General features: G+C 34.8%; 3 protein-coding genes and 1 long non-coding RNA gene across 9 annotated transcripts; 3 read left to right on the top strand and 1 right to left on the bottom strand.

Annotated features, from left to right (window-relative positions):
* Positions 1-3,888: 3,888 nt before the first annotated feature.
* LOC103493911 (protein KINESIN LIGHT CHAIN-RELATED 3) lies at positions 3,889-7,694 on the top strand. Of its 4 annotated transcripts, none has more exons than XM_051081113.1 (3): positions 3,889-4,298; positions 4,784-6,823; positions 7,166-7,694. In XM_051081113.1, exons 2-3 carry the CDS (start codon positions 4,824-4,826, stop codon positions 7,374-7,376), a joined length of 2,211 nt encoding a protein of 736 aa, XP_050937070.1. In that variant the 5' UTR covers positions 3,889-4,298; positions 4,784-4,823; the 3' UTR covers positions 7,377-7,694. The 4 variants fall into 4 exon arrangements, with proteins under 4 accessions (XP_050937070.1, XP_016901410.2, XP_050937072.1 ...); XM_017045921.2 differs by having other exon boundaries at positions 3,892-4,276; XM_051081115.1 differs by having other exon boundaries at positions 3,894-4,276; positions 4,725-6,823.
* Positions 7,573-8,287, bottom strand: LOC127148141 (uncharacterized). The gene is made up of 2 exons (XR_007818868.1): positions 8,056-8,287; positions 7,573-7,861 (listed from the first exon to the last, which is right to left on the bottom strand). It is a non-coding gene; the product is annotated as an uncharacterized LOC127148141 (long non-coding RNA).
* A 4,900-nt stretch (positions 8,288-13,187) lies between these two features.
* LOC103493910 (uncharacterized) lies at positions 13,188-15,687 on the top strand. Of its 3 annotated transcripts, none has more exons than XM_008454868.3 (3): positions 13,188-13,476; positions 13,955-14,278; positions 14,831-15,687. In XM_008454868.3, the coding sequence occupies exons 2-3, from the start codon at positions 13,957-13,959 to the stop codon at positions 15,544-15,546; spliced, it is 1,038 nt and encodes a 345-aa protein (XP_008453090.1). In that variant the 5' UTR covers positions 13,188-13,476; positions 13,955-13,956; the 3' UTR covers positions 15,547-15,687. The 3 variants fall into 3 exon arrangements, with proteins under 3 accessions (XP_008453090.1, XP_008453092.1, XP_008453091.1); XM_008454870.3 differs by having other exon boundaries at positions 13,196-13,668; XM_008454869.3 differs by having other exon boundaries at positions 13,197-13,409.
* Positions 15,688-16,819: 1,132 nt separating this feature from the next.
* Positions 16,820-22,998, top strand: LOC103493909 (uncharacterized). The gene is made up of 5 exons (XM_008454867.3): positions 16,820-19,085; positions 19,543-20,538; positions 21,202-21,427; positions 21,566-21,708; positions 22,560-22,998. Exons 1-5 carry the CDS (start codon positions 17,418-17,420, stop codon positions 22,872-22,874), a joined length of 3,348 nt encoding a protein of 1,115 aa, XP_008453089.3. The 5' UTR covers positions 16,820-17,417; the 3' UTR covers positions 22,875-22,998.
* The last annotated feature ends 121 nt before the right edge of the window (positions 22,999-23,119 follow it).

Here is a 23,119-nt window from a genome sequence, read left to right on the forward strand (position 1 = left end):
AAAAGGTTCATAAAAATCTCATTTCCCAAACTACCCTTCTCCCTATCCAAAGTGTGAGATGTTGTAAATTCTACAACTAATACTATAACCCCTCTCTCTCTCTCTCTATATATATATATGCTATACCTTTGAATTATTGTCGTTGTATTTATATTGAAATACTATTTCTTTTTCTTTTTTGGTAGAATAATTTTAGGTTGAGAATCGAACTTTTAACGTTAAAGGAATAAGTAGTTGTGAGCATGATAGATCGAAAAATCAAGCTGACTAACCAAAATTGACCGAATCAAAGACGATCGATCAGAGATAAGGAGGAGGAGTTTGGTGTTGATTTGAAAAACTCTAAACAACAACGTTCTTTTAGAAAAATCAAAGACTTAAACCAACTCAAATTGATTGATTGACCGATCAACATCTCTCCTTCACTGTTAGGCCAGTTTGAACATTTACAAAAATGACTAACTTCAACCGATGTATACTTGTATAAAGAAGGTCACGTCAATCATCGCTGAACTAAACCATCCTCCAGGGACTGTCTTCCTTTTTCACTATAGTAGTTTGTAATAAAGTAATAAGTTTAAAATTCACCAAAGGTTAAAAGATTAAGAAATAATTTCAAAATAATGTAACTTAATCAATGATAGTCATCATTTCTCTCTTGACAAGTGTGGTGGGATCCAAGTTAATAATCACTAATTTCTAAAATCATAATAATCACTATATGATGTTTGAATAAATTAAAGTACAATAACTAATACTTAATTAATTTATTGTTGGAGTGGGTGCTTGCAATGGAGGGGTAAAATGGTAAAAGAATGAAGGGTAATTTTGGAATTAAATAAGATAGGACAGGACCACCCCTATTTCTACTTACTGCCTCACGTGGGATGGGTGAGGTGAGGCTTTCGATTTTATCGATTTTAATTCCATTTTTTTGGGGCACTCGTGTTGCCCACACACTCGACAGTGATAATACAAGCGTGAAGGACGTGGTAATTTATTTATACTCTCTCTCTCTTGTAAAATGAAAAATGAGTTTCTTTCTTTACATAATTTTAAGGTAGATTACGACTTTACCCTTCTAGCTAATGTTGTTAATTAATGACTCTATTCGTTCGTAGTTAACTTTAGTGTTGATGTCGAGATTTGAACTAGGTAATAATGATCGATTGTTTTGTTTGTGTAAAAATAGTAATGCTCGTGTAGAAAAATAGTGAACTTTAGCTTAAAGTCATGTATGTTTTAATGTTTTAGTCAATTGACGAATTAAAAGAGAATTGAAGAAAACTTAACTCAATTAATTCTCTTTCTTCTCGAATTGTAAATAGACTTTATGGTGTATTTATAATTCCTATTGCCGTAATCTACGATGATTTTTTTGTGTTTAATTTGTTGATAAATTTCCTTTCTCTTTATGATGTATTTATATCTTTAACTTTGGCTCATTAATCTCTGGTTCTGTGTGTCTACTTTTGAGGTTTGTGTCATTTTTCTTATTCGCTTTTATTTTGGAATTAAAATAATGTGTACATAGTCAATTGAGACAATTTTCTTCTTGGTCTAAAATTGCCTACAATATCTAAAAACAACCATTATCAGCAACTACTATTGCCACTACAATGCCGTTATTCGTTGATAGTGACGTGCCTTTGTTACAATACTTAAAACCTAATCTCTCCCTCTTTGCTTGGACAAAACTAACACGTTGTTGGTGAATCATGCAGACTTTTTTTTTTTTTTTAATGTTTCTACTGTTTATTTCACTCGTTTTATTTGATTGTCAACTTCATAACAACAACTTTGGCAACCAAATTTTGACTATGACTACGACTACACCCTTCGAGAACCTGTTTCTCTTTTTTATACAATTATTTGCATGTGTATAATGTTCAACAAATTTAGTATATATTGTGATTCAAATGATCCATTTACATAGTAGTATTTCATCCTAGGAGATGATTATTCACAAAATAATTAAACCTCTTAACTTTATTGAGAAAATAAATTTATCTAAATGAACGCCATTAGAATCATGCAGATCTTTTTTAATGTCTCTACTGTTTATTTCACTCGTTTTATTTGATTGTCAACTTTATAACAACAACTGCACCCTTCGAGAATCTATTTCTCTTTTTCATACAATTATTTGCATGTGTATGGTGTTCATTAATTTTAGTATTGTGATTTAAATGATCCATTCACATAGTAGTATTTCATCCTGAGAGATAATTATTCACAAAATAATTAAACCTCTTAACTTTATTGAGAAAATAAATCTATCTATATATAAACAACATACTCGATTCAAATTAAATTAACTTATCCAATATCTCATTATTTATCTTTTTACTTTATAGTCACATTCAAAAGACTTTGGGCACTAAGAATGATCGAGAAAAAACGAAGTGTAAACATCATGAACAAAATTATAAATTTAACTTGTAATATAATTTTTTAAAAATCACAAATCACATTATGGAGCACTAAAAGATTGGTGAGACAAAATTGTCAATGATCTACATGAACGCCATTAGAATGTCTTCAATGAAAGACGAAGACATTTGGCCAATATATATATATATAATAAAATCATAAACTTAAAGTACAAAAAAAGTAAAACAATTTTACGACGTAGCATTAATAAATTTTATAAAAAATGATAAAAATAGAAAAAAAAGTAAATTATTTATACTCTGTAGAAAAATTAAATATAATAAATTTTATCTTTTTAGTTATTTTTTATCTTTGTGTAAATAACTTTTTCTTATTTTTTTTTTCTTCTAAAAACTCCTAAATTATATTAGTATAAGTATTGTATTAGAAGAGTACAGAGAAATCAATAAATGTAGAAAAGAGAAAGTATATATAATATATGGTATTTAATTTGTCACATTTAAAATAGTATCTATGTGGAGTTGGAAGATTGTATTGCTAAGAAATTGTTTAGATGGATACATTTTAACCTCTTTCTAGTTAGCCCATTAACATCATTTGGAAACTTTATATATATATATATATAGATTAATATTGTAATTTTAATCCCTATCATTTGAATTTTAATTTGAACACATTCATGTTGTTTGATCCATAAAACCTATTTTTAAAATAACTTATTAATCACAAAATATCGCAATGTTTTTAAATTTGAAATTTATACATTTTTCTAGCTACAACTAGATTTTTTATTTCTTTTTTCTAGCAACTAAGGTGGATATCATAAATTTAGTATCATAAGAAAGGAAGGGTGTAAACTTCATGACCATGACGGTCTGTTTGCATCGAACAATATTCCCTTGTCCAATCAATCCTTCAAATTTACGATATGTAAACTTTGTAGTAAAAATAAAATATAAAATCTCCCGAGAATTCACAACGAGACTTTATAAGACAACACACGGGGTAAATAGAACACGTATGTCATGTATTAGCAACCATGAAATTAGTAGTTCATATTTCTAACCTTTATTGAAGTCAATACGAACTTAAACATAACTCAACTTTTTCAAACTATACTTTCGACTAATGATTCATTACCTTTCAATAACAATAATTAAATTCTCAAGCTGACAATAATCGTAAAATTTAGACTTAGAAATGATAAAAGTGAGTTTATATTTGTTTGAGAGTCTGATTTTAAATTTTTTTGGATAAATTCGAGAATTTAATTTCCAAATTTGAGATATATTGGGGTGTTTTTTTGCGATTTGTAAAATATTTGGGTTTGTAGGCAACGAAAGATAGTTATAAGTTTTTGAGTATAATATAATTAGATATTTACAAAATAAGAAAAAAGAAAAAGAAAAGGTATTGGGAGGGCAAAATGGTCAATTGAGGGGAGGTAGATGGGGGTGCCACGTTGAATTCTCCAGCGGAGACAGAACAGAATGTGTAATAAAGGAAGCTTTTTCCAAACAGAAAAAAAATGGGAAAATCGGCGGTTGCAGTTGCGAACCTCGCCGGTGGGAGAGAGGTCGCCGTCGCCCTCTTTCTTTCTTTGCAGGCCGTCCCCGGTGGGCGATCAGTCACTTCCCATTTTCATCCTTTCCGATCATTTTTTTTGTTCAATCCAATCCCATAATTTCCCTCGCCTTCATCCCCCTTCTTCTCCTTATATATCCCTTCTACCCAACTATAAAACGCCCCATTTTTCTTTTTTTTCTCTCTCTCTCTCTCCTATTTATATTTTGCCATCTCTATCTCTCTCTCTTTATCTCTCTGCTATTCCACCCAGAGACCGCAATATTTAGGCGTTTCTTCTTAATGGGTTTCTCTTGAGGTGCGGGGTGTTTATTCTATTTGTGAGTTTTTCTTGATCTGTTTCTATTTTCTTTTCATACCCAATTATGTTGGCTTTGACTTGGTTATGTGTTCTTTTGTTGTTTGATTGCATTTATTGCCTGCAAGCTGTTTGTGGGTTTGTTTTTGGTTATAAAGTTAATGATTATTATAAGTCTGCCTGTGTTCGTTGGGGGAATTTATTTGCGGTAATCGCGCATCGAATTTGGATGATCGATCTTTGTTTTATTTGTGCTTTCTCTTACTTTTTGTATCTAATTTGACGGCTTCGATTGGTTTTTATTTGATATAAGACGTGTGTATAATTGAGTTGCTTCGGTTGTCATTTTGCTTTACTATTGAATCGGATGGTCGTTATTTTCAGCTTTATATTGCTTCTGGGTTGTATTGGAAATGTATATGAACTGTTCTCTTTTCTGGGTTTGCAGACATATATGTGTTTTGTATTTGTTATGAGTTTTGTTGCTGTTGCCTGTTGAATGTACAGTTAGATTCTGGGTTCTCTGCTGAATTTGAACAATTGTGAGATGCCGGGAATTGTCATGGATGAAATCAATGAAGAAAGGGCTGTGAATAAACATAATGGTTCTTCGATTCATATTGAAGAGTCGTATGGAAACAAGTCGCCGAGGAGCGGGTTGAGTCTTCAGAGCCATGGAAGCGTTCATGTTGATTTCCCTGTTGATGGCTTGGTTGATACCTCTATTGAGAAGCTTTATGAGAATGTTTGTGATATGCAAAGTTCGGATCAGTCACCTTCAAGGCGTAGCTTTGGATCTGATGGTGAGGAATCAAGGATTGATTCTGAACTGAATCATCTTGTAGGAGGAGAGATGAGGGAGGTAGAGATAATAAAGGAGGAAGAAGATATTGTTGAGAAGCCTGAGCACGATTTTCCTGTTGATTCTATAAATCATTCACCATCTGCAGATAAGAAGGAGAAAGCTGAAAATAGCCAACCCGGTAGCTCAAAACGTCCGTCTGGAAAAAAAGCTCCTCACCTGCAATTGGACCACGAGACATCTTCAAAATCAAGTCCCAGGGGCAAGGGCTTGTTGGATAAACCCCCTATTAGCAGAAAGAATGAAAAGAATTCGAAAAAAAATAGTCCAGGTGCTGCTCAGTCAAAGAAACAGAGAGATTCACCTTTGAGGGGCTCGAAAATGCAGGATGGAATTGAGGATTTCGACGAATCAATGTTGGATAATCCAGATCTAGGGCCCTTTCTACTTAAGCAAGCAAGGAATTTAGTTTCGTCAGGGGAGAATCTGCAGAAAGCTCTTTTAATAGCACTTCGTGCTGCTAAAGCTTTTGAACTATCTGCAAATGGGAAACCCAACTTAGAACTTGTTATGTGTTTGCACGTCACAGCAGCAATATACTGCAGCTTAGGGCAGTACAGTGAGGCTATACCTCTATTGGAGCATTCCATTGAGATTCCTGCCATCGAGGAAGGCCATGAGCATGCACTGGCTAAATTTGCAGGCCACATGCAGTTGGGTGATACGTATGCAATGCTGGGTCAGCTGGAAAATTCTCTAGTCTGTTATACAACTGGGTTAGAGGTCCAGAAACAAGTCCTAGGAGAAGCAGACCCAAGAGTTGGGGAGACCTATAGGTATTTAGCTGAAGCCCATGTTCAAGCCTTGCGATTTGATGAGGCTGAGAAATTTTGTCAAATGGCTCTCGATATTCACAAAAAGAATATTGGCCCTGCTTCTCTTGAGGAGGCTGGAGATAGGAGGCTTATGGGCCTCATATGTGAAACAAAAGGAGATCATGAAGCTGCGCTTGAGCATCTAGTTTTAGCCAGCATGGCCATGGTAGCAAATGGCCAAGAGACTGATGTGGCTGCAGTTGATTGCAGTATTGGAGATTCATACTTATCCTTGTCCCGTTACGACGAGGCTGTTTTTGCTTATCAGAAAGCCCTCACTGTTTTCAAAACCACCAAGGGAGAAAACCATCCAGCAGTTGGTTCAGTATATGTTCGTCTTGCTGATTTGTACAACAAGACTGGAAAAATGAGGGAGTCAGTATCTTACTGTGAAAACGCCCTTCGAATTTATGAAAAGCCTGTCCCTGGGATTCCTCCGGAGGAAATTGCTAGTGGTCTTACTGATATTGCAGCTATCTATGAATCAATGAATGAAGTTGAGCAAGCAGTCAAATTATTACACAAGGCATTGAAGATATATAATGATGCTCCGGGACAGCAAAACACCATTGCTGGAATAGAAGCCCAGATGGGTGTCTTGTATTATATGCTGGGGAACTATTCTGAATCTTACAACTCCTTCAATAATGCAATTCCAAAGCTTCGCAACAGCGGAGAGAAAAAATCTGCTTTCTTTGGTATAGCCCTTAATCAAATGGGGCTTGTGTGTGTTCAAAAATATGCTATAAACGAAGCTGTGGAGTTATTTGAAGAAGCCAAGAGCATACTAGAGCAAGAATATGGACCTTATCATCCTGATACTCTCGGGGTATATAGCAACCTTGCTGGAACATACGATGCAATTGGCAGGTAATTTAATCATCATTCTATTATGATAACACATTATCGGTGGTGCAATTGACGTTGTTCATTTCCCTTGATCTCTTTCTGGAACTGTGAAGATCTCCATAACCAATTCATTTTTGTTATCATGTCACCAGTTTTTGTTGTTCTCGTTAAGAAGTGGCTAGGACTCTGGTCTTGTTTTTCATTAGGCTGATCTGTTTTTGTCACTTTCTACTTATAGGATTTATTTCTCCACTTTTTCCTTTCATAATTCATGGTTTGCATTTAGAGTAGGAAGTCGCTGAAAGTTTTCTTTGAGCAACGAATGATGCAATTGATTAGTTCTCCTCTCATGACTCTAAACAGGTTGGATGATGCAATTGAAATCTTGGAGTATGTTGTTGGCATGCGAGAGGAAAAACTTGGGACAGCCAATCCTGACGTTGATGATGAGAAGAGAAGATTGTCCGAGTTGTTGAAAGAAGCTGGTAGAGTTCGAAGCCGAAAGGCGAGATCACTCGAGACTCTTCTTGATGCCAATGCTCATACTGTAAACAGTAAAGGAATTCAGGTTTGATAAAAAGATTAAATCACACAAGACCGACAATTGTCGCCTAGTTTAGAACCGATTCTCACAAACACGGCTAGTTGCGCTTGAGTAAATTCCTGATTCTTTAGGTTGTTGAAATTCAAATACTAGAGTTTGGCGTTTCGTTTGCATTGTCGATTAAGTTATCTTGTATTTGTGTATGAAGTTTGTATTGTTCTGTATATTTTTACACGTAAGCGATGGCGTTGTCATTTTGTATATCACATTGTTCTGGAATTACAAGATTGTTTGAAGCAGTTTTGAATGAAAACTACAAGGATGAGGTTCCTGCTTTTGTACCATAAATATAAGCTGATTACTTTCCTGCATTAACCAGACATCGCTTTATATCATATTTCAGGTGTTTGAATTTAGTTTAACGATATTTGGATGGTCATGAGATAACTAAACTTGGATGGTCATATGAGAGAAGCCAGAGAGGGGATCTGGTGACCTTCATATATCATTGGAGCCTGGAGGATGGAAAGTTAATTAGTTACAAACAAACATAGCAATGTATAGTACGAAACTAAAATTAGAAGCACAATTAAATCTTATATATTTAGAACACAAATTAAGTACGCAAGCTTTAACCTAATGTCTTGATTAAAATTTAAACTTTATCATATAAAATTCAATTATCTTTATAAAAAGGTTTGAAGCTTACGGTGGGGTAAGGCCATTGGGAATGAATGTTCCACCAGTTAAGCAGAGTCCGTTTGGCTTCTTTTGGTAGATTTTCCTTCTTTTTAGTTTTTGAGAATTCCTGCTTTAAGCTACTAATATGACCATGACCGCCATACTTGCGTAGAAGTCGTTCCTTCAGCTTACGATCTTTATTTCCTGCTACTTCTCCGGCGGCGCTTATATACTCTTCCGTGGCAGCTTCATCTGATATGACAAACAGAAAAGTCCATATCTAATAAATCCTCATATAATCCAATAATTTACAAACTCCTTAAAATATATTGTATATTTTAAAATAAAAATTTTGAAGGAAAAAGAAAAAACAAATTCAACCCTAAACTTCAGGGTTTGTATTAATTAAAACTTCAAACCCTAAAAATTTCTATAATAAAAATGAGTTTAACTCATCTGTCATTGACATGATCTTTAATCTTGTAAATGAGAGCTGAGATTTACTTCTACACACAGTCCGTTCTATATAAACTTCCTTAATTGAACCAATAATTAAGTGTATTGGTTGTTTTCTAGAAGGATAAATAGTTTGCTTTTTTTTTTTTTTTTAAGAAAAAACCCTCATTCTGTTTTAAACACTCAGAGATTTTAATCCAACTTTTAAAAAGGTTTAAAATCCAAAACTAGCCTTTATACTTTCGAAAGTTCCACCATTAATCCTTTTTTTAAAATCTCTACATGCACTCTCTGTAGCTTTGAAAACTACTTTGCATCTTTATGGCATTTTTTAATTTTAAGTATGTGTCTATTTCTTTTGTAGGTTTTATAAATTATTACTACTAATTATGAACGTGTGAGCAAATACACGTAAAAATATCAAAATTTTAACATAATATTGAATTATCTTAAAAAAACACTAACACAAATACACGATATTAGTTACATATAACGTGTATAAATATTTTATTTTCTAAAACTATAATATAATAAGCTAGATATAAAAATACATTATTTACATTATACCTATGAGCATATCCAAAATTTCAAATATAACCCAAATCAATATGGAATATGTAAACAGGATTTGATATTACAAGAAAAACAAAATAATATATATAAATATTCTATTCTATTTGTTATGTTATTTTACTTCCTCTAAAATTATATATATATGGAATATATGTGAAATTTTAGTTATTAGGAAGGTGTTGTTGATAAACTTTAAGTATTTTATCTCAATTCAATCCAAATTTTGAATTGTCCAAAAAAAAATTTTACACCCCCAATAAATACAAACTCAGTTAGTAAACGTGAAGTGATAAGAAAGGGTTCTTCCCAGGAAAAAACCTGCAGGAGAGGAACAAGGGATGGATGAAATTTGAAAACCTAAACGCGTCAGAGGGTCCTTTAATCACAGCGCACCAGTTCAAAACTATCGAACTGTTTTTGAAATGGACGGGACTATCGACTCAATGAAGAGCCAAAACTATCGAACGATACGGACAATAATGGAAAGGATCGTGAGGTTTGTGATGTCGAATCCTAGTCAGGTAGTTGGCTTCTTTGGGAGCATTCATTGTTAGAAACCAAGACCAGAGAGCAAAATTCTTGGAAAAGGATATTGTTTATCCCCTCAAGTCTCGCACCCAGTCAACACCAACCCTAAATTTAGAAGGCTGAAAAATGTGTGATTTCACACCTTTGTACCTAGACGATTTGATGGAATGGACAAAAAATTTAAGTGGTCTAATTTGTCACACGAACTTTTCCATTCAAAATGTATACTTAATTGGTTGTTTGAAATCCACCAAAACTTCTCAATTTTACTACTCAAATTCACATAGTACTTCAATAGTATTGTACATTTGTTCGAGGACTTTCATCCTCCACAATTTATCTTTTTTTTTGAAACTTCATCTTGCCTCCCCATCTAACTCAAAATAAACAACTTAGCACACACAACCCTACTTTCTAAACTATAGCTATCAAACACAACTCAATTCTCCATTAGAACACAATGACACAGTTGTACAACATAGAGTAGCTTATGTTCATTAGGGTCATTCCCCAAACACATTCTTAGAAACCCTTTATCCAATGGATAAATCTCTAAACTAAACTAATTACCTTTCGCCAATTATCTTTCCAGTTCTTCCAAAGCTGTTGTTAAAAGTTAATTAGGGTTATTGAGATTATTAATTTCCTATATATTTTTTTATCTATTATTGTATGATCATTTTCTGTGTTTTCTATTTAATAAATATGATTATCATGCAATTCATTGTACTATTCCTATTTAACCTAAGTATTCAATAATTTACCTATTTTACCTAAATATTCAATAATGTATGTATCATGAGGAATAGAAAAACGAACATCGATTTTATAAACATATGTAAGCACATAAAACACACGCAAAAAAAAAAATATAAAAAACAGCAGATATAATTTTCAAGTTATCTGCTGTTTCAGGTCTGCGAGAAAAAGGAACACCTGAATTTCAGCTCTATCATTTTCCGCTCCAAGAACCCTAAACACGAAGAAACATGACCCATCTACCATCCGGATTTAAAACCATACCGTATTTTTCAACTTGAACCCGTCACAACTCCAAATATTATCATAGTGCTATATCTGGACAAAATTATTGAAAGCTGCAGCTCAAAAATCTCTAAACTCTGGGCATGTAACTTTTACGGCATTGAGGATGCCGATACAAACTTGGACCAAAATAACCCTAAACCTATCCAATAAAAGAAAACATACATTGCACAGATCACCACTGGAATCTATAACCAAATTTCTTTAAACGTGTGGTGGGATTCTAACATACCATCTTTGAAGGATGTGTTACTTTGCCAAATATTATTGAAATGTTACTTTTTTTAAATAAAAAAAAAAAAGATACATGGATGAGTGAGTGCAGCCGCACATCTCCACTAGGTTACACCTCTTTATATCTATCAAGTATGGTATCTAAATAAGTATGTATTCAAATTTGAGTTAATTCGAATTGATAATGACAAACTCAAAGAGACACAATTCATTCTGAATGAGGATGTTGAGGATCTAACATAAAAAAGATAAAAGGAGACCATACAATTTATACGGGATACATATATGTCACCCTTATCATTACCAACTCAACTAGTATTGAGAGGAAATTTTATATTTATCTAATATTTTTATACTGCACTAAGTTCAACAAGGATCTCGTCACAATTCTACAGGCATTGGTGTGAGTATGTACATACCCGTAGCACACACAATGTCAATGATGGAAAGTAGGGAGACAACGTACGTAATGACAAAGTAATTACCAAAGTCACCAATTCCCATGCATATTATGGAATGCACCAAAATGCCTAGTCTAAGCCGATCTCCTCTTTCAACCAAGCCGATCCCCTTTAGCCAAGACGTGTTCCAGCTGGAAAGTTAATAGACACCTAGCCTGGAAAGTTAGCAAAGTTAGCTGGTAGTAGGTCTCTTATTGAGGAAAGGTGGTGAATGATAAGAAGTGACTATGACGTGCCATAGGAAAACTTTTTGCTTCTGCTTTTACTTTACAGTTTCGATTTCAGTATTTTTTGTATTATTTGACTATTTTCTTTACAAGTAGATAGGGCCCGAATTAAGAGCTTGTTTTAATGACCTCAGTATAAAGAGTTGGGTCGTTATACAAATATCTCTTATAAGAATAAAATCTCTCTATGGTCGTTACACAAATATCTCTTATAAGAATAAAATCTCTCTATTTTATATTTTAGTCAACTTGCTAGAGATTTTTAAGATGGTTTGGCAAGCATGGGTCCTCACTTATTTATAGCCAAAAGATTATTGACCATCAAGCAAATCTAATAATGGTTCTAATTTGTTCTTAATAGATGTGTATAATTCAATGGCTCCAAATCTTTTAGAGAGATATAAAAGATCCAATGACGGTAAATTAATATTGGACAATGTTTGAAATCTAATGACTCAATACTATCTTCAATAAATTTCGTGATAATATTATTCAACAAGTTCATAGAGACAATTGTCGGCATCCATAGCTTTTAAAACCTTAGAATGAATTCGAACAATGCTATTAGTTTAAACTATCCTTCTTTTATCATTATTCATGTAACTTAATTTGATCATCAATATTATTTTGGATAGATCACATCACTTCATAGTGGTTGATGTCTAGCGTTTTCTTTTTTCTTTCAACTTTTGTAATTTAGTTTGATTTCGTTCTTACATGTCACATGCTCGTAATGTTTATACAACTTCCAAGTTATAGATGTTGGTATTTGTTTTTAAAGGATATATATTAAGAAGAACGAATGCATGCTTCCCAATCTTTATCACTACGTACCAGTGATCAACACACTCCCCATACAATTAGAATGAATAAAAAAAAAAGACAATTGTTTAAACAAACCCAGTGATATTGGAAAGTTCTAACAATGCATGATTTTAATTTGTTGTCCCATTAAGAGAGATAGTAAAGTTATATGTGTCCCAACAATTTTGACTTTTACGACGATTTTTCTTTTTATATGGAACGTACGGTTTGTCTTCTCTTAAAAATATATTGTTTTCTAAATAACATTAAATTATTAAAATGTGTTTTTTCCCGTTTTTAAAAATATTTACAAGCTATAACAAAACAATAGAAATTGATAGATTTTGATTACTGTCTATCCATAACAATTAGTGTCTATCTAATATTTGTTATTGATATAATCTAAAATTTTGTTATAACTTGTAAACATTTGGTTAAATTTTACTATTTTTTACAATTCCATTTGATGGTTGTCTAAAAATAATATTTTAAATTAAGGGTCATAAATTAGTTACTCGTGGTTTTGTACATGAACAATGGTATTTAGTATGTATTATAAGTAATCACATTCGAACCTGGGTTGGAAAGGACTAAGAAATATTAAAAATCAAACAAAAAATATGGATTACAAGAGGGGCTTAAAGTCTAAATAACTACTAAGCTAATAATAAATATTAATAATTAAGTAGTTTTATTTATATATATTATATAAAGAAAATAAAGTCGAGGAGGACGAGCCCTTGGACCTATGCTAAATCCGCTGGTGTGTCACCACCAAAATTACATTGCTTCTTGCCAATCAGCGTAGGTCACTTCAATTTTAAAGTTATTTTAGCCTATGGCGCCACATAAACACATCCTTTCCCTTCTTAGCTCCAATCCGCAATCAGTCGCGCCGTCAGCTGCTGACCGCCGGCTATCGTGGGCAGGTCGAGCACCATCTCTCTCTCTCAGATTTCATCGATTGACGCCGCTCGTTTCCACTAGCCGACGCGGGATAATCGCTTTTCGTCAACATCCACTGATGGTCTCTGCGTCGTGATTGCTGTCACTGGGTACTGCCGCTTTTTACTCTGTTCACATCGTGCGGACTGGGCCATTTTCAATTAAAGTAAATTATAGGTACCGTTTTGTGGGTAGTTTCAATCTGAATTGGTTATTTTGTTGTGCGGTTGAGGCGGGACCTCCTATTTGGAAGTTGGAATCAATGAGATTGTGGATTGAGACGTTCTGTCCTAGTTTGTATTGTATGGAAAGTTCGATCAGCTGCCGTGGCTTACTTGAAATTCAGATGTATTGAAGTGGCCTTTAAATGTGTGTTACTTCCTCTAATTCGTATGGCTGGAGGACATTTGAAAATTGGTTATCTATTTTTTTAAAAAATTGACTTGCTATTCTTACAATTGTAAAATGTTTTTTTGCCAAATGAAAGGTTGAAATGCGTTTCTTGAAGTTCAGTGCCTGCGTGCTTGTTGTTGTTGTTTTCTTTTTTGTTTTTTACTATGATCATTATTTTATGTCACATGAGGTGTTCGACAAAAGGCCACTCTGACAATGAGTGTTTTTTTGCTTCTAACGAAACTTTTGTGTTGCGATTCAGAAATGGATGTTGCTCACTGCACTCTGGACGGCAATGCTGATGGAGTGGAGTTTTGCCCTCACAGTTCATTTAGTAATGTTCTTGCTGCCTCCACTTATACACTACAAGAGGGTGAGCAGCCCAGTCGTTCTGGAAGCCTATCAATCTTCAATGTCAATGCAGATATTGGCTCTTTGGAGCTGCTTCATCGTGTGGAAACGGCAGGGATCTTTGATATAAAGTGGAGTCCTGTGGGTCAGACCGCAAGTCCTCTGCTTGCTCAAGCAGATGCTGATGGCTGTCTCAGAATTCATGCTCTTGAGTGCTCTTCAAATGGTGTAGAAGGTATTGAAATTGGAAACCTTTTTGTCATACTTTTTGGAAATATGTGTGGGAATGGAGATGTTTAATGTACTAGATTATAGATGCTATTTGAGATTGAATTAAACAAAGACACTGATGACCGGAGAATTGGTCCGCCTTTCCTCCAACAACTACAGACAAGTTTTTCCATCCATTCTAAATTGTCCCATGAAAATTATGCTAAAATGTATGTAATCAAAAGCTCGTTGGTTGTGTGCTAATATAATTATATCACTGAGTTCTTTAAAGTGATTAACGATAGTGTGAGCTAATGAATTTTCATCAAGCATGAAGTATGAACTCCGAAGAAGTGATGGGTGCAAACAAAGTCCTTCATTGGTTAGAAATGGAATTGATTAAGGGTATATAAATAAGGATAACTATTTCTATTGGTATAAGGTATTTCTTTTAACTCAAGTTACCTTTCAATTTCCATGACTGCCAGACTTTCACCTTTAGATAAAAGTATATAGCTTCCAAGCTTCTGCCTCTTTTCCTACGGTTTACATTCTCGACGGTCTCTTCTTGATGCAGGAGAATATTTAAAAGAGAAATGTGGCAGCAAAATTTCGTCCTCGATGTGTCTTTGCCTGGATTGGAATACTTCGGCCTCATCCATCTCTGTGGGGCATTCAGATGGTTCTATCTCAATACTCTCTGCAGGAGAATCCCATTTAGAAGTTCAAAACCAATGGAAAGCTCACGAGTTTGAGCTTTGGGCAACCGCTTTTGACACACACCAACCTCATTTAGTGTACACTGGCTCAGATGACTGCAAATTTAGCTGTTGGGATTTGCGAGACACTCCTTCCAAAGTTTTTCATAACACCAAAGTCCACAAAATGGGTGTTTGTTGCATTGCCAAAATTCCCAATGACCCTTACAAGTTACTCACTGGAAGCTATGATGAAAACCTGAGAGTGTGGGACATACGAGCAATCTCAAAGCCCATAAATGAAACATCAATTTGCTTGGGTGGTGGCGTTTGGAAAATCAAGCCCCACCCTTCAGTTTTTGACGTTGTTCTGGCTGCTTGTATGCACAATGGATTTGCTATTGTTAGAGTAAAAGAGGATGGTGCAGAAGTAGTTGAAACTTATGCCAAGCACAGCTCTCTTGCTTATGGAGCAGATTGGCAAAGAGAAGATTCGTCTCAAGAAGATAAAAGGAAAAGGTATGCTGTTGCAACTTGTTCATTTTATGATAAGCTTCTCAGGATATGGATACCAGAAACTGATATTATCACTTGATTGCTTCACACACGTGTTAAATTGGATGTTTTTCTTCAAGCATGTTGAATTTCTTGATAAATTTATCTTTGTTCTTACCTCGTTCAGTATTGTATTGGAGGATTTTATTTCGTTTTATTGCATACATATTCTTGAGCGGAAGTTGACATGTCCCATCGTAAATTATTTGGTTTAATTACATTTTTTAGATTTCAAATTTTGTGTCAAATAAATATTTTCTCTTTAAAATGTCTAATCTATTATGTCAACTTCTAACTTGTAAGCGGTTTAAGAAAGTCTTTAGTCTATTCATATTTTTTTAGAATGTATGGACCTACGATGCGATTGAAAGTTTAGGGTCTTATTGAAAAAATTAAATATAAAAATCAATAGATCAAGTAACAAATTTGAGAAATATATCGTGAAATCGTTATACATTGTTCATGGCATGATTCAATAATGTGTATAAAATTTAGGATTTTAACACGAAATCGAAAAGTTTGAGACTTAGCAGGCTCTCTTTTTAGGGTTCAATGCATTGATTTTAACTTCTTTCTTCTATATACTTCAATAGCGATGAAAAATGTGTTAAAGTATGAGAACAAAATTTTTAGTTTTCTTTGCCTCCTTTATTATTATGTTTTTGTTTTCTGTTTTATGAGCTCAAATCATGTAAACTTTTTCTCATTAAAAAATAAGTGAATGTTGTTTCTTGTTGAATTAAATATCAATAACCTTAGATGACAGCATATTCCTTGAAGTAGTGCTTTTAAAGAAGACATTGTTTCTATCGATTCAAGGTAGTTAGTGCAATGTTTTGATTTTTTACCTTAGACAAAAAGAAAATCTTTAGATTATAAAAGTAAAATTGGTTTTTCTATCTACTTAATTGATGTATCAAACACTTCACGCAAACAAGAAAACAACTAATTTACGAAATAAAAGTTTAATAAACTAAATTTTAAAGTTTGAAATATCACTTTAGTATTTGTTTTAATGACTAGAATTTTAACAGTCTAAATTCAGTTCATAGGTATTTAATAAAATAAAATTTAATCACTAAACCTTCTTTAAATTTTAACGATAGATCTTCAATTGCTTAAATTATTATTATTATTATTATTATTATCTTAATTTTCATTAAAAAAAGATAGACCTATTTTTATGAATATTATTTTAAATGAGAAATCTTTTGAAAATATTTTCAAATGTAACCAAATATATCAATAAATCACAAATATCAAAATTGAATTTTTCAAAAAGAAAAAAAAAAAAAAAACAAATCAAGCAAATCGCATAAAAATGTTATCCTTTCACTATAAGGCGGGAAAAGAAACCCAGATTGTTTCGATTTTCTTGCCGCAAAACCGCGGGGACAAAGATCGATTTCAAAGCGTGGAATCTTATGGATAGGCTGTTTTCTATTGTTGAGTTTCGGGTTTTACTTTTTATGGAGTTTGATGACGTGGCCATACTATTTTTCTATGCAACGAAATAAAGGAAAAAAAAAAAACAAAAAAAGAAAAAAGAAAAGGCAGAAAAACTGCATTTGCGAACAACGTATCCGACCTTGAAAGAAATTCTTCCTCCCAGTTCTTCTTCTCGTATCTCTTTTGAATCCTGTGGATTATCTTTGATCTCTCTAGTTCATTTATGGTCGTGTTGATGTTGAATTGATTTCTTTTTTGTGAATCTCTTGATTCCATGATTGGCTATTATTTTCCAAATCTTTGATTCGGCTTGAAATTGTGTTGGCAATCTGGTTTTTAATGAGTACGAGATAGTTGATGGGAGGTTTTCTTTGTTGATTTTGGGGGAATTTTTGTTTTTAGATTTTGTTCTTTGCATTTTGCTATTGTAGTTTTGTTTTTCTTCATTTTTAATGGTTTTCGATGATCAACGGAGACGGTGATTGTAAGGGTTTATCGGAAGTTGCCACTTCCGATCCGTTGGATTCTTCGTCACCTTGGGGTATTCAGAATGTCGATGGTAGCTCTATTGCTTCTTCGGCTTCTTCGAGGTATTCGTCCTGCGGAGAATCCGAGTTCGAGAGGTATTGCAGCGCCAATTCGGCAATGGGAACGCCAAGTATGCGTAGCACAATTACAGTTTTTAACGACTGCACCGATTCCGAATTTGGGTATGGGAGGAACTTTGGGTTCAGTGATGATGGTGGCCTGGAGAACTTCAGTTTGGGAGGGAGTGAGAGGAATTCGCTGGATACGAATATAGTAGACTATAGAAATATAGAACTGCGCGATGAAGCTACTAGTGAAGAGCCGAGTACGAAATATAGGTCTAATGGGTTGGATTTGTATGGAACGGATGAGCTTATTGATTCACTTGAAGCTAATGGCGAAGTTTTGTGTTGGAAGGTGGAGAGCACATCGGATTTATTATGTAGCGTCGATATGACTAATCGATTGGAGAAGGGCGAGGGCAGCAAAGATGAAAAAGAAGGCTTTATTATAATGAAAGAAGTCTGTGAATTGGGAACGGAGGTGGATGCTGTTCTTGAAGAAGTAACCAACGAAGCAGTTCATGCGGGCTGTTCAGAAGGAAGTACGGTTGAGAATGACATGAAATCTGGGCAAAGGTTTGAAGAACCTCTTCTACCTTGCACGGTTGAGAACGAGTCTGATGGTGAGTTGGAAATGGAAGATGATAGATCCCAGAATGAGTATTCAGGGAGTGAGGATTCAATATATAATTTCATGCACAATAATGCACGCGTTATCTCAGAACCTAACTTGGCGAATGAAAATCCATTGCTTATCAATTCATCTGTTGCTTTTGGTTCTGATGATTGGAACGATTTTGAGTGTGAAACTCAGGGATTCTCTCTGAAATCCTCAACCGAGGACTCACTCCAGGAAAGGAAACAGCACAATTTGAATTCCTTTGCTCTCGTTGTGAATGGTAATCCCATTGGTAACGGAATGATGAGAACATATGGGACACAGATGCTCTTAGACTGCCAAAAAGATCGAGCAAGCACAAATTTTCCAAAGAAAGTTAACAGTAGTCTTGGGGATTGTGCCATTGTTCCAACTATTGAAAGACCAAAGGAAATGGTTCAAGTACGGGACATTCCCATCTGCAAAGTCCAGTCTTTTGAGGAGTTGGAGGACATTGCAAACAGTACATTTTTAACTGAAGCTGATTCCTCATATGGTGTTGAGTTAGATCGAGACATGAAGGATATATTTGTTGTTAATAATCAAGCAGGAGATGCTGATGAAACTGCATATAATAGTGAATGTCTTGTTAGTAATATTACTGAAATTGGTATGGGAGCAGAGAAATTCACATTGAGGCCGCAGATGTGTGCAGTGGATGGTAACTCCGTAGAGGAACCTCAAATTCCACAGACCGAGGATAACAGTGGAATTGTAAACCAAGGCTTAGATAACCAAGGACTAGGAAATGTGGTAGCAAAAGTGGACCCTCTTGGTGATATTTTAACCAATCGACTTTCTACTCATGGTAGTGACTGTTGTGAGGACATGCCGCATTCCTCTTGCATACCTGAATCAAAAGGTCATCTTTTGCCAGTTGAGGTCAGTATAAGCTTCTTTGTTTATGATGCTGGGTTTATCATTGGTCTTCACTTCTTTATTGCCTTAAAAATTGCATCCAAAAATTCTTAAATCATCACCTAGCTACTGATTGCCCAATTATCTCTGTCCCACTAATGCTCCTTCAGCTACAAGATTATGTCCAATGAATCTTTGGAAATATTGAACAAACATTTTAAGACGCTAGTGTATTAGTGCGTGAGAGGATGAAAGCACTGTAATGGACTAAACTGTTAAACGTAAGAGGAGCCATCAATCTAATATTTTCACTTACTGCACCTGCCCTTTCTATATTTCTTTTGCAATTGTGTGTTGCAACTCCTGCAGCACTCCTCCCTTGTAAGTGCATGGTTGATGTCATTGTACGATAATTGTTGTCTTCAAAATGAATAGCCATCTTGTGGCACTGACTTTCTTGCATTTTTTTCTTTACTTGCAGTTAGCAAAACTTGAGCTAAATGATTTCTATGATGAAGTGGTTCATGAAATGGAGGAAATACTGCTTGAATCTTCTGATTCTCCGGGGGCTAGATTTACTAATAGATATAAGTTATCTCAATCTCTACCATCTTTACCATTAAGAGATGGAGGATCAACTGCATCTATTTCAGGCATTAACTATTCTGATCCAAATAACCCTGAAAACTTGAAAATTGATGGGGTTGAAGTTATAGGGGCTAGACAGAAGAGAGGGGATGTATCATTCAGTGAAAGACTAGTTGGAGTGAAGGAGTACACAGTATACAAAATTAGAGTATGGAGTGGCAAGAAACAGTGGGAGGTTGAACGCCGCTACCGAGATTTCTATTCTCTATATTGTCAATTGAAATCATCATTTGCTGATCGTGGCTGGAGTTTACCCTCTCCCTGGTCCTCGGTTGATAATAGATCAAGAAAGTTATTTGGCAGTGCATCTCCGGATATTGTTGCTGAAAGAAGCGTTTTGATTCAAGAATGCTTATGTTCTATTCTTGAATCAAGATTTTCATCAACAAATCCAAGTCCCTTAGTTTGGTTTTTGTCCTCTCAAGAATCGAACTCCAGTTCTCCTACATCAGATACTGTAGTACCTCATACACATGCCAATTCAAGTGCATCTGACTCACAAAAATTGTCCTCTTTGGGGAACTCCATATCACTAATTGTTGAAATTCGACCATACAAATCTACAAAACAAATACTGGAGCTGCAGCATTATACATGTGCCGGATGTTACAGACAATTTGATGATCAGAAAACTTTGATGAAAGGCTTTGTACAGAGTTTTGGATGGGGCAAACCACGACTTTGTGATTACACCTCTCAGATGTTTTGTTCTTCATGCCATACGAATGAGATGGCAGTCATACCGGCAAGAGTTTTACATCATTGGGACTTCACTCGCTACCCAGTTTCTCAGTTAGCTAAGTCGTACTTGGATTCGATACATGATCAGGTATTTTATGTAGAAAAGTTTCCATTTATTCATTTCTAACTGTATTGTCTTTGTGATTCTCTTTAGTTGAGATAATTTTTTTAGGGAATTTGAGTTATTGATATAATAAGAGTCGTCTTAAAAGGATGCATCAGACAGGGTGTCAAAGGACAAAAAAAAGGGAGTATCAGTGAAAAACTGTGTACAGCCTTGCTCTGCGGAACAGATAGTTGTGTTCTGCCGGGCGAGGTCTTGTGTGCCATTCACTTTTGTTTTCTCTAGCTAAGTGGAGGGGAGAGCGTTATTAAAATTGTTTGTCCTTGCATAATTTGAGGGCCATCTCTTGGGGTGAAGGTGAACTGTCAGTTGATTGACTAAATATCTTAACTTTTTGTTTGGGCGTATTAGATATAGAATTCTGATAAAAAAACGGACAAATAAGAACAAAAGATAGACATTTATGATCTAGAGAGAAATAATAATGATAACAATGTCTAGAGAGAAATAATTTGCGATGAGTTCTTCATTGCTTCTTTCTCCTGAAATGAATACATGCTGCACTGTTCAGTTGATAGTCAATGGCATTCGGATATGATTTGTCGTCATTTTATGGTTAGCTAGTAGGTAAAATTTCTACTGAACGATAGTAAGTGTTTATTCATCTTATTGAACTTCCTTTGGCAGCCCATGCTTTGTGTCAGTGCGGTTAATCCTTCTCTCTTCTCAAAGGTCCCAGCTTTGCTTCATGTTATGGGTGTGAGGAAAAAAATAGGAGATATGATTTCATACGTTCGCTGCCCATTTCGTAGGTCAATTAACAGAGGACTTGGATTTCGTAGATATCTTGTCGAAAGCAATGACTTTTTTGCTCTTAGAGATCTCGTTGATCTTTCAAAAGGGGCGTTTGCAGGTTAGCTTTTGACTTAGTTATGCTAGTTTTGGTTTATTATTATTGTGTCACGTTCAAGTTCATGTTAATTCTTGCAATCCGTCTGGGACTCTGGTAACATCTTTTATTTTCCACCGTACGCATAAATTATTCTTGCAGTATTACCTACAATCCTGGAGACCGTCTCAAGGAAAATCTTGGAGCACATAGAGGAGAAATGCCTCGTGTGTTGTGATGCCGGTGTTTCGTGTGGTGCTCGACAAGCATGTAGTGCCCCATTGTCTCTCATTTTTCCTTTTCAGGTAAGCACCCCCCCCCCCCCCCCCCCCCCCCCCACGCAGAATCTGCATCCGTTAGTAATGAATCTGTACTGCCGTGTCTTGTTTTAGCACCACGTTATGCCTTAGGCCATCAAATGTTCAAACATTTCTTACAATTAGCCAGCATGAGAAATTGAACATGTGACCACTGGGATGTATTACATGTGCCACCCAGGTCTGCTCTTTTGAACTAAATACCAATATGATTTGTCAATCAACACATTTTTTCAAGTGCTTATAATCAAAATATTTTTCAAATATAAATATAAATTATTTTTAAATTCTCCCAAACTTTATGTTAGATTAGACGTCCTACTTATGTTGGAGGAGTGGTATGGGAAAAGACCACCCGACAAAGCAACTAGTTGGACGTGTTTTTTTTTGTTTATGGACAGGGGAGTGCGGCTATCTGGTGAGGGTTAGTTTTCTTCATCATTTTGAGCAACAGATTAGCAGGGAGGAGAGGTTTTCGATTCTCTCCAATTGGCGGTTGTTTGTACTTTCCGTTATCTTGTAATTCACATTTCCATTTTTATAGAGATTAAATGGCAAATTTAGTGCCTGTAAATTTGAACCTCCTATGATTTTAAAGTAGAGTTCATTCCTCTTACGATTTTATAAAACCTCGTAAATAGTTCTTATTTATGAATCTTTTATTAAATCATAGGTTAAATTCTAACTATAAATCATAAAAACTAAACTCTTTCACCAAACCATAATAACCAAATTTGTGATTTAACCTTTTGAATATAACCAAAGAGTGGTAGGTCTGTGATCGATTTTATTTGACCTTCAAAGCATGGATCCTTACCCTTTTGGTTTGAAACCCTCAGGAAACTGAGATGGAGAGATGCCCATCATGTGAATCTCTATTCCACAAACCTTGCTTTGCAAAGCTCACCAAATGCCATTGTGGATCGCGCCTTAGGGCAGATGAAACCGGAAGGCTCTCAAGGAAGGTAAGCCATGGATTAGGGACGGATGGTGAGGAAAATGGAGCTGTGTACTCATTTCTGGGAAAATCAACTTCCATTTCGCCTTTGAGATCTCTATCAGGCCTATTTGTAAAATCAGTTCATACAACAAATGAACATAAAGACAGTGAGAATATCATCTTGATGGGTTCTCTGCCCACCGGCTCCCTTTGAACACCTATTTTTGTGTATCACTTACCATTTTTTTAATCATTCCAAAGCCCATTTGCCAATCTGTTGGAGATTTGTTATTAATAAACATGTTTGCTAATCAATGAGATGTATATTTTAATAATTATCTAGGTGATGGTCGGTGTATCACTTATTTATCTCATCTCAGAGTAAATTACGAAAGATATATTTTAACTTTGTCATTTGCGTTAAAAGGTATACATACTTTCAATAGTCGTAACATTATT

This window comes from Cucumis melo, chromosome 2 (assembly GCF_025177605.1).
Source record: "Cucumis melo cultivar AY chromosome 2, USDA_Cmelo_AY_1.0, whole genome shotgun sequence".
NCBI classification, from domain to species: domain Eukaryota; kingdom Viridiplantae; phylum Streptophyta; class Magnoliopsida; order Cucurbitales; family Cucurbitaceae; genus Cucumis; species Cucumis melo.

Bases quoted from the DNA above. Each gene is read 5' to 3' on its own strand.
- LOC103493911 (XM_051081113.1), top strand. From the start codon at position 4,824: ATGCCGGGAATTGTCATGGATGAAATCAATGAAGAAAGGGCTGTGAAT. The intron at 6,824-7,165 runs GTAATTTAATCA...GACTCTAAACAG, and splicing joins ACATACGATGCAATTGGCAG to GTTGGATGATGCAATTGAAA.
- LOC103493910 (XM_008454868.3), top strand. From the start codon at position 13,957: ATGGATGTTGCTCACTGCACTCTGGACGGCAATGCTGATGGAGTGGAG. The intron at 14,279-14,830 runs GTATTGAAATTG...TTCTTGATGCAG, and splicing joins CTCTTCAAATGGTGTAGAAG to GAGAATATTTAAAAGAGAAA.
- LOC103493909 (XM_008454867.3), top strand. From the start codon at position 17,418: ATGATCAACGGAGACGGTGATTGTAAGGGTTTATCGGAAGTTGCCACT. The intron at 20,539-21,201 runs GTATTTTATGTA...TTCCTTTGGCAG, and splicing joins TGGATTCGATACATGATCAG to CCCATGCTTTGTGTCAGTGC. The intron at 21,709-22,559 runs GTAAGCACCCCC...TGAAACCCTCAG, and splicing joins CTCTCATTTTTCCTTTTCAG to GAAACTGAGATGGAGAGATG.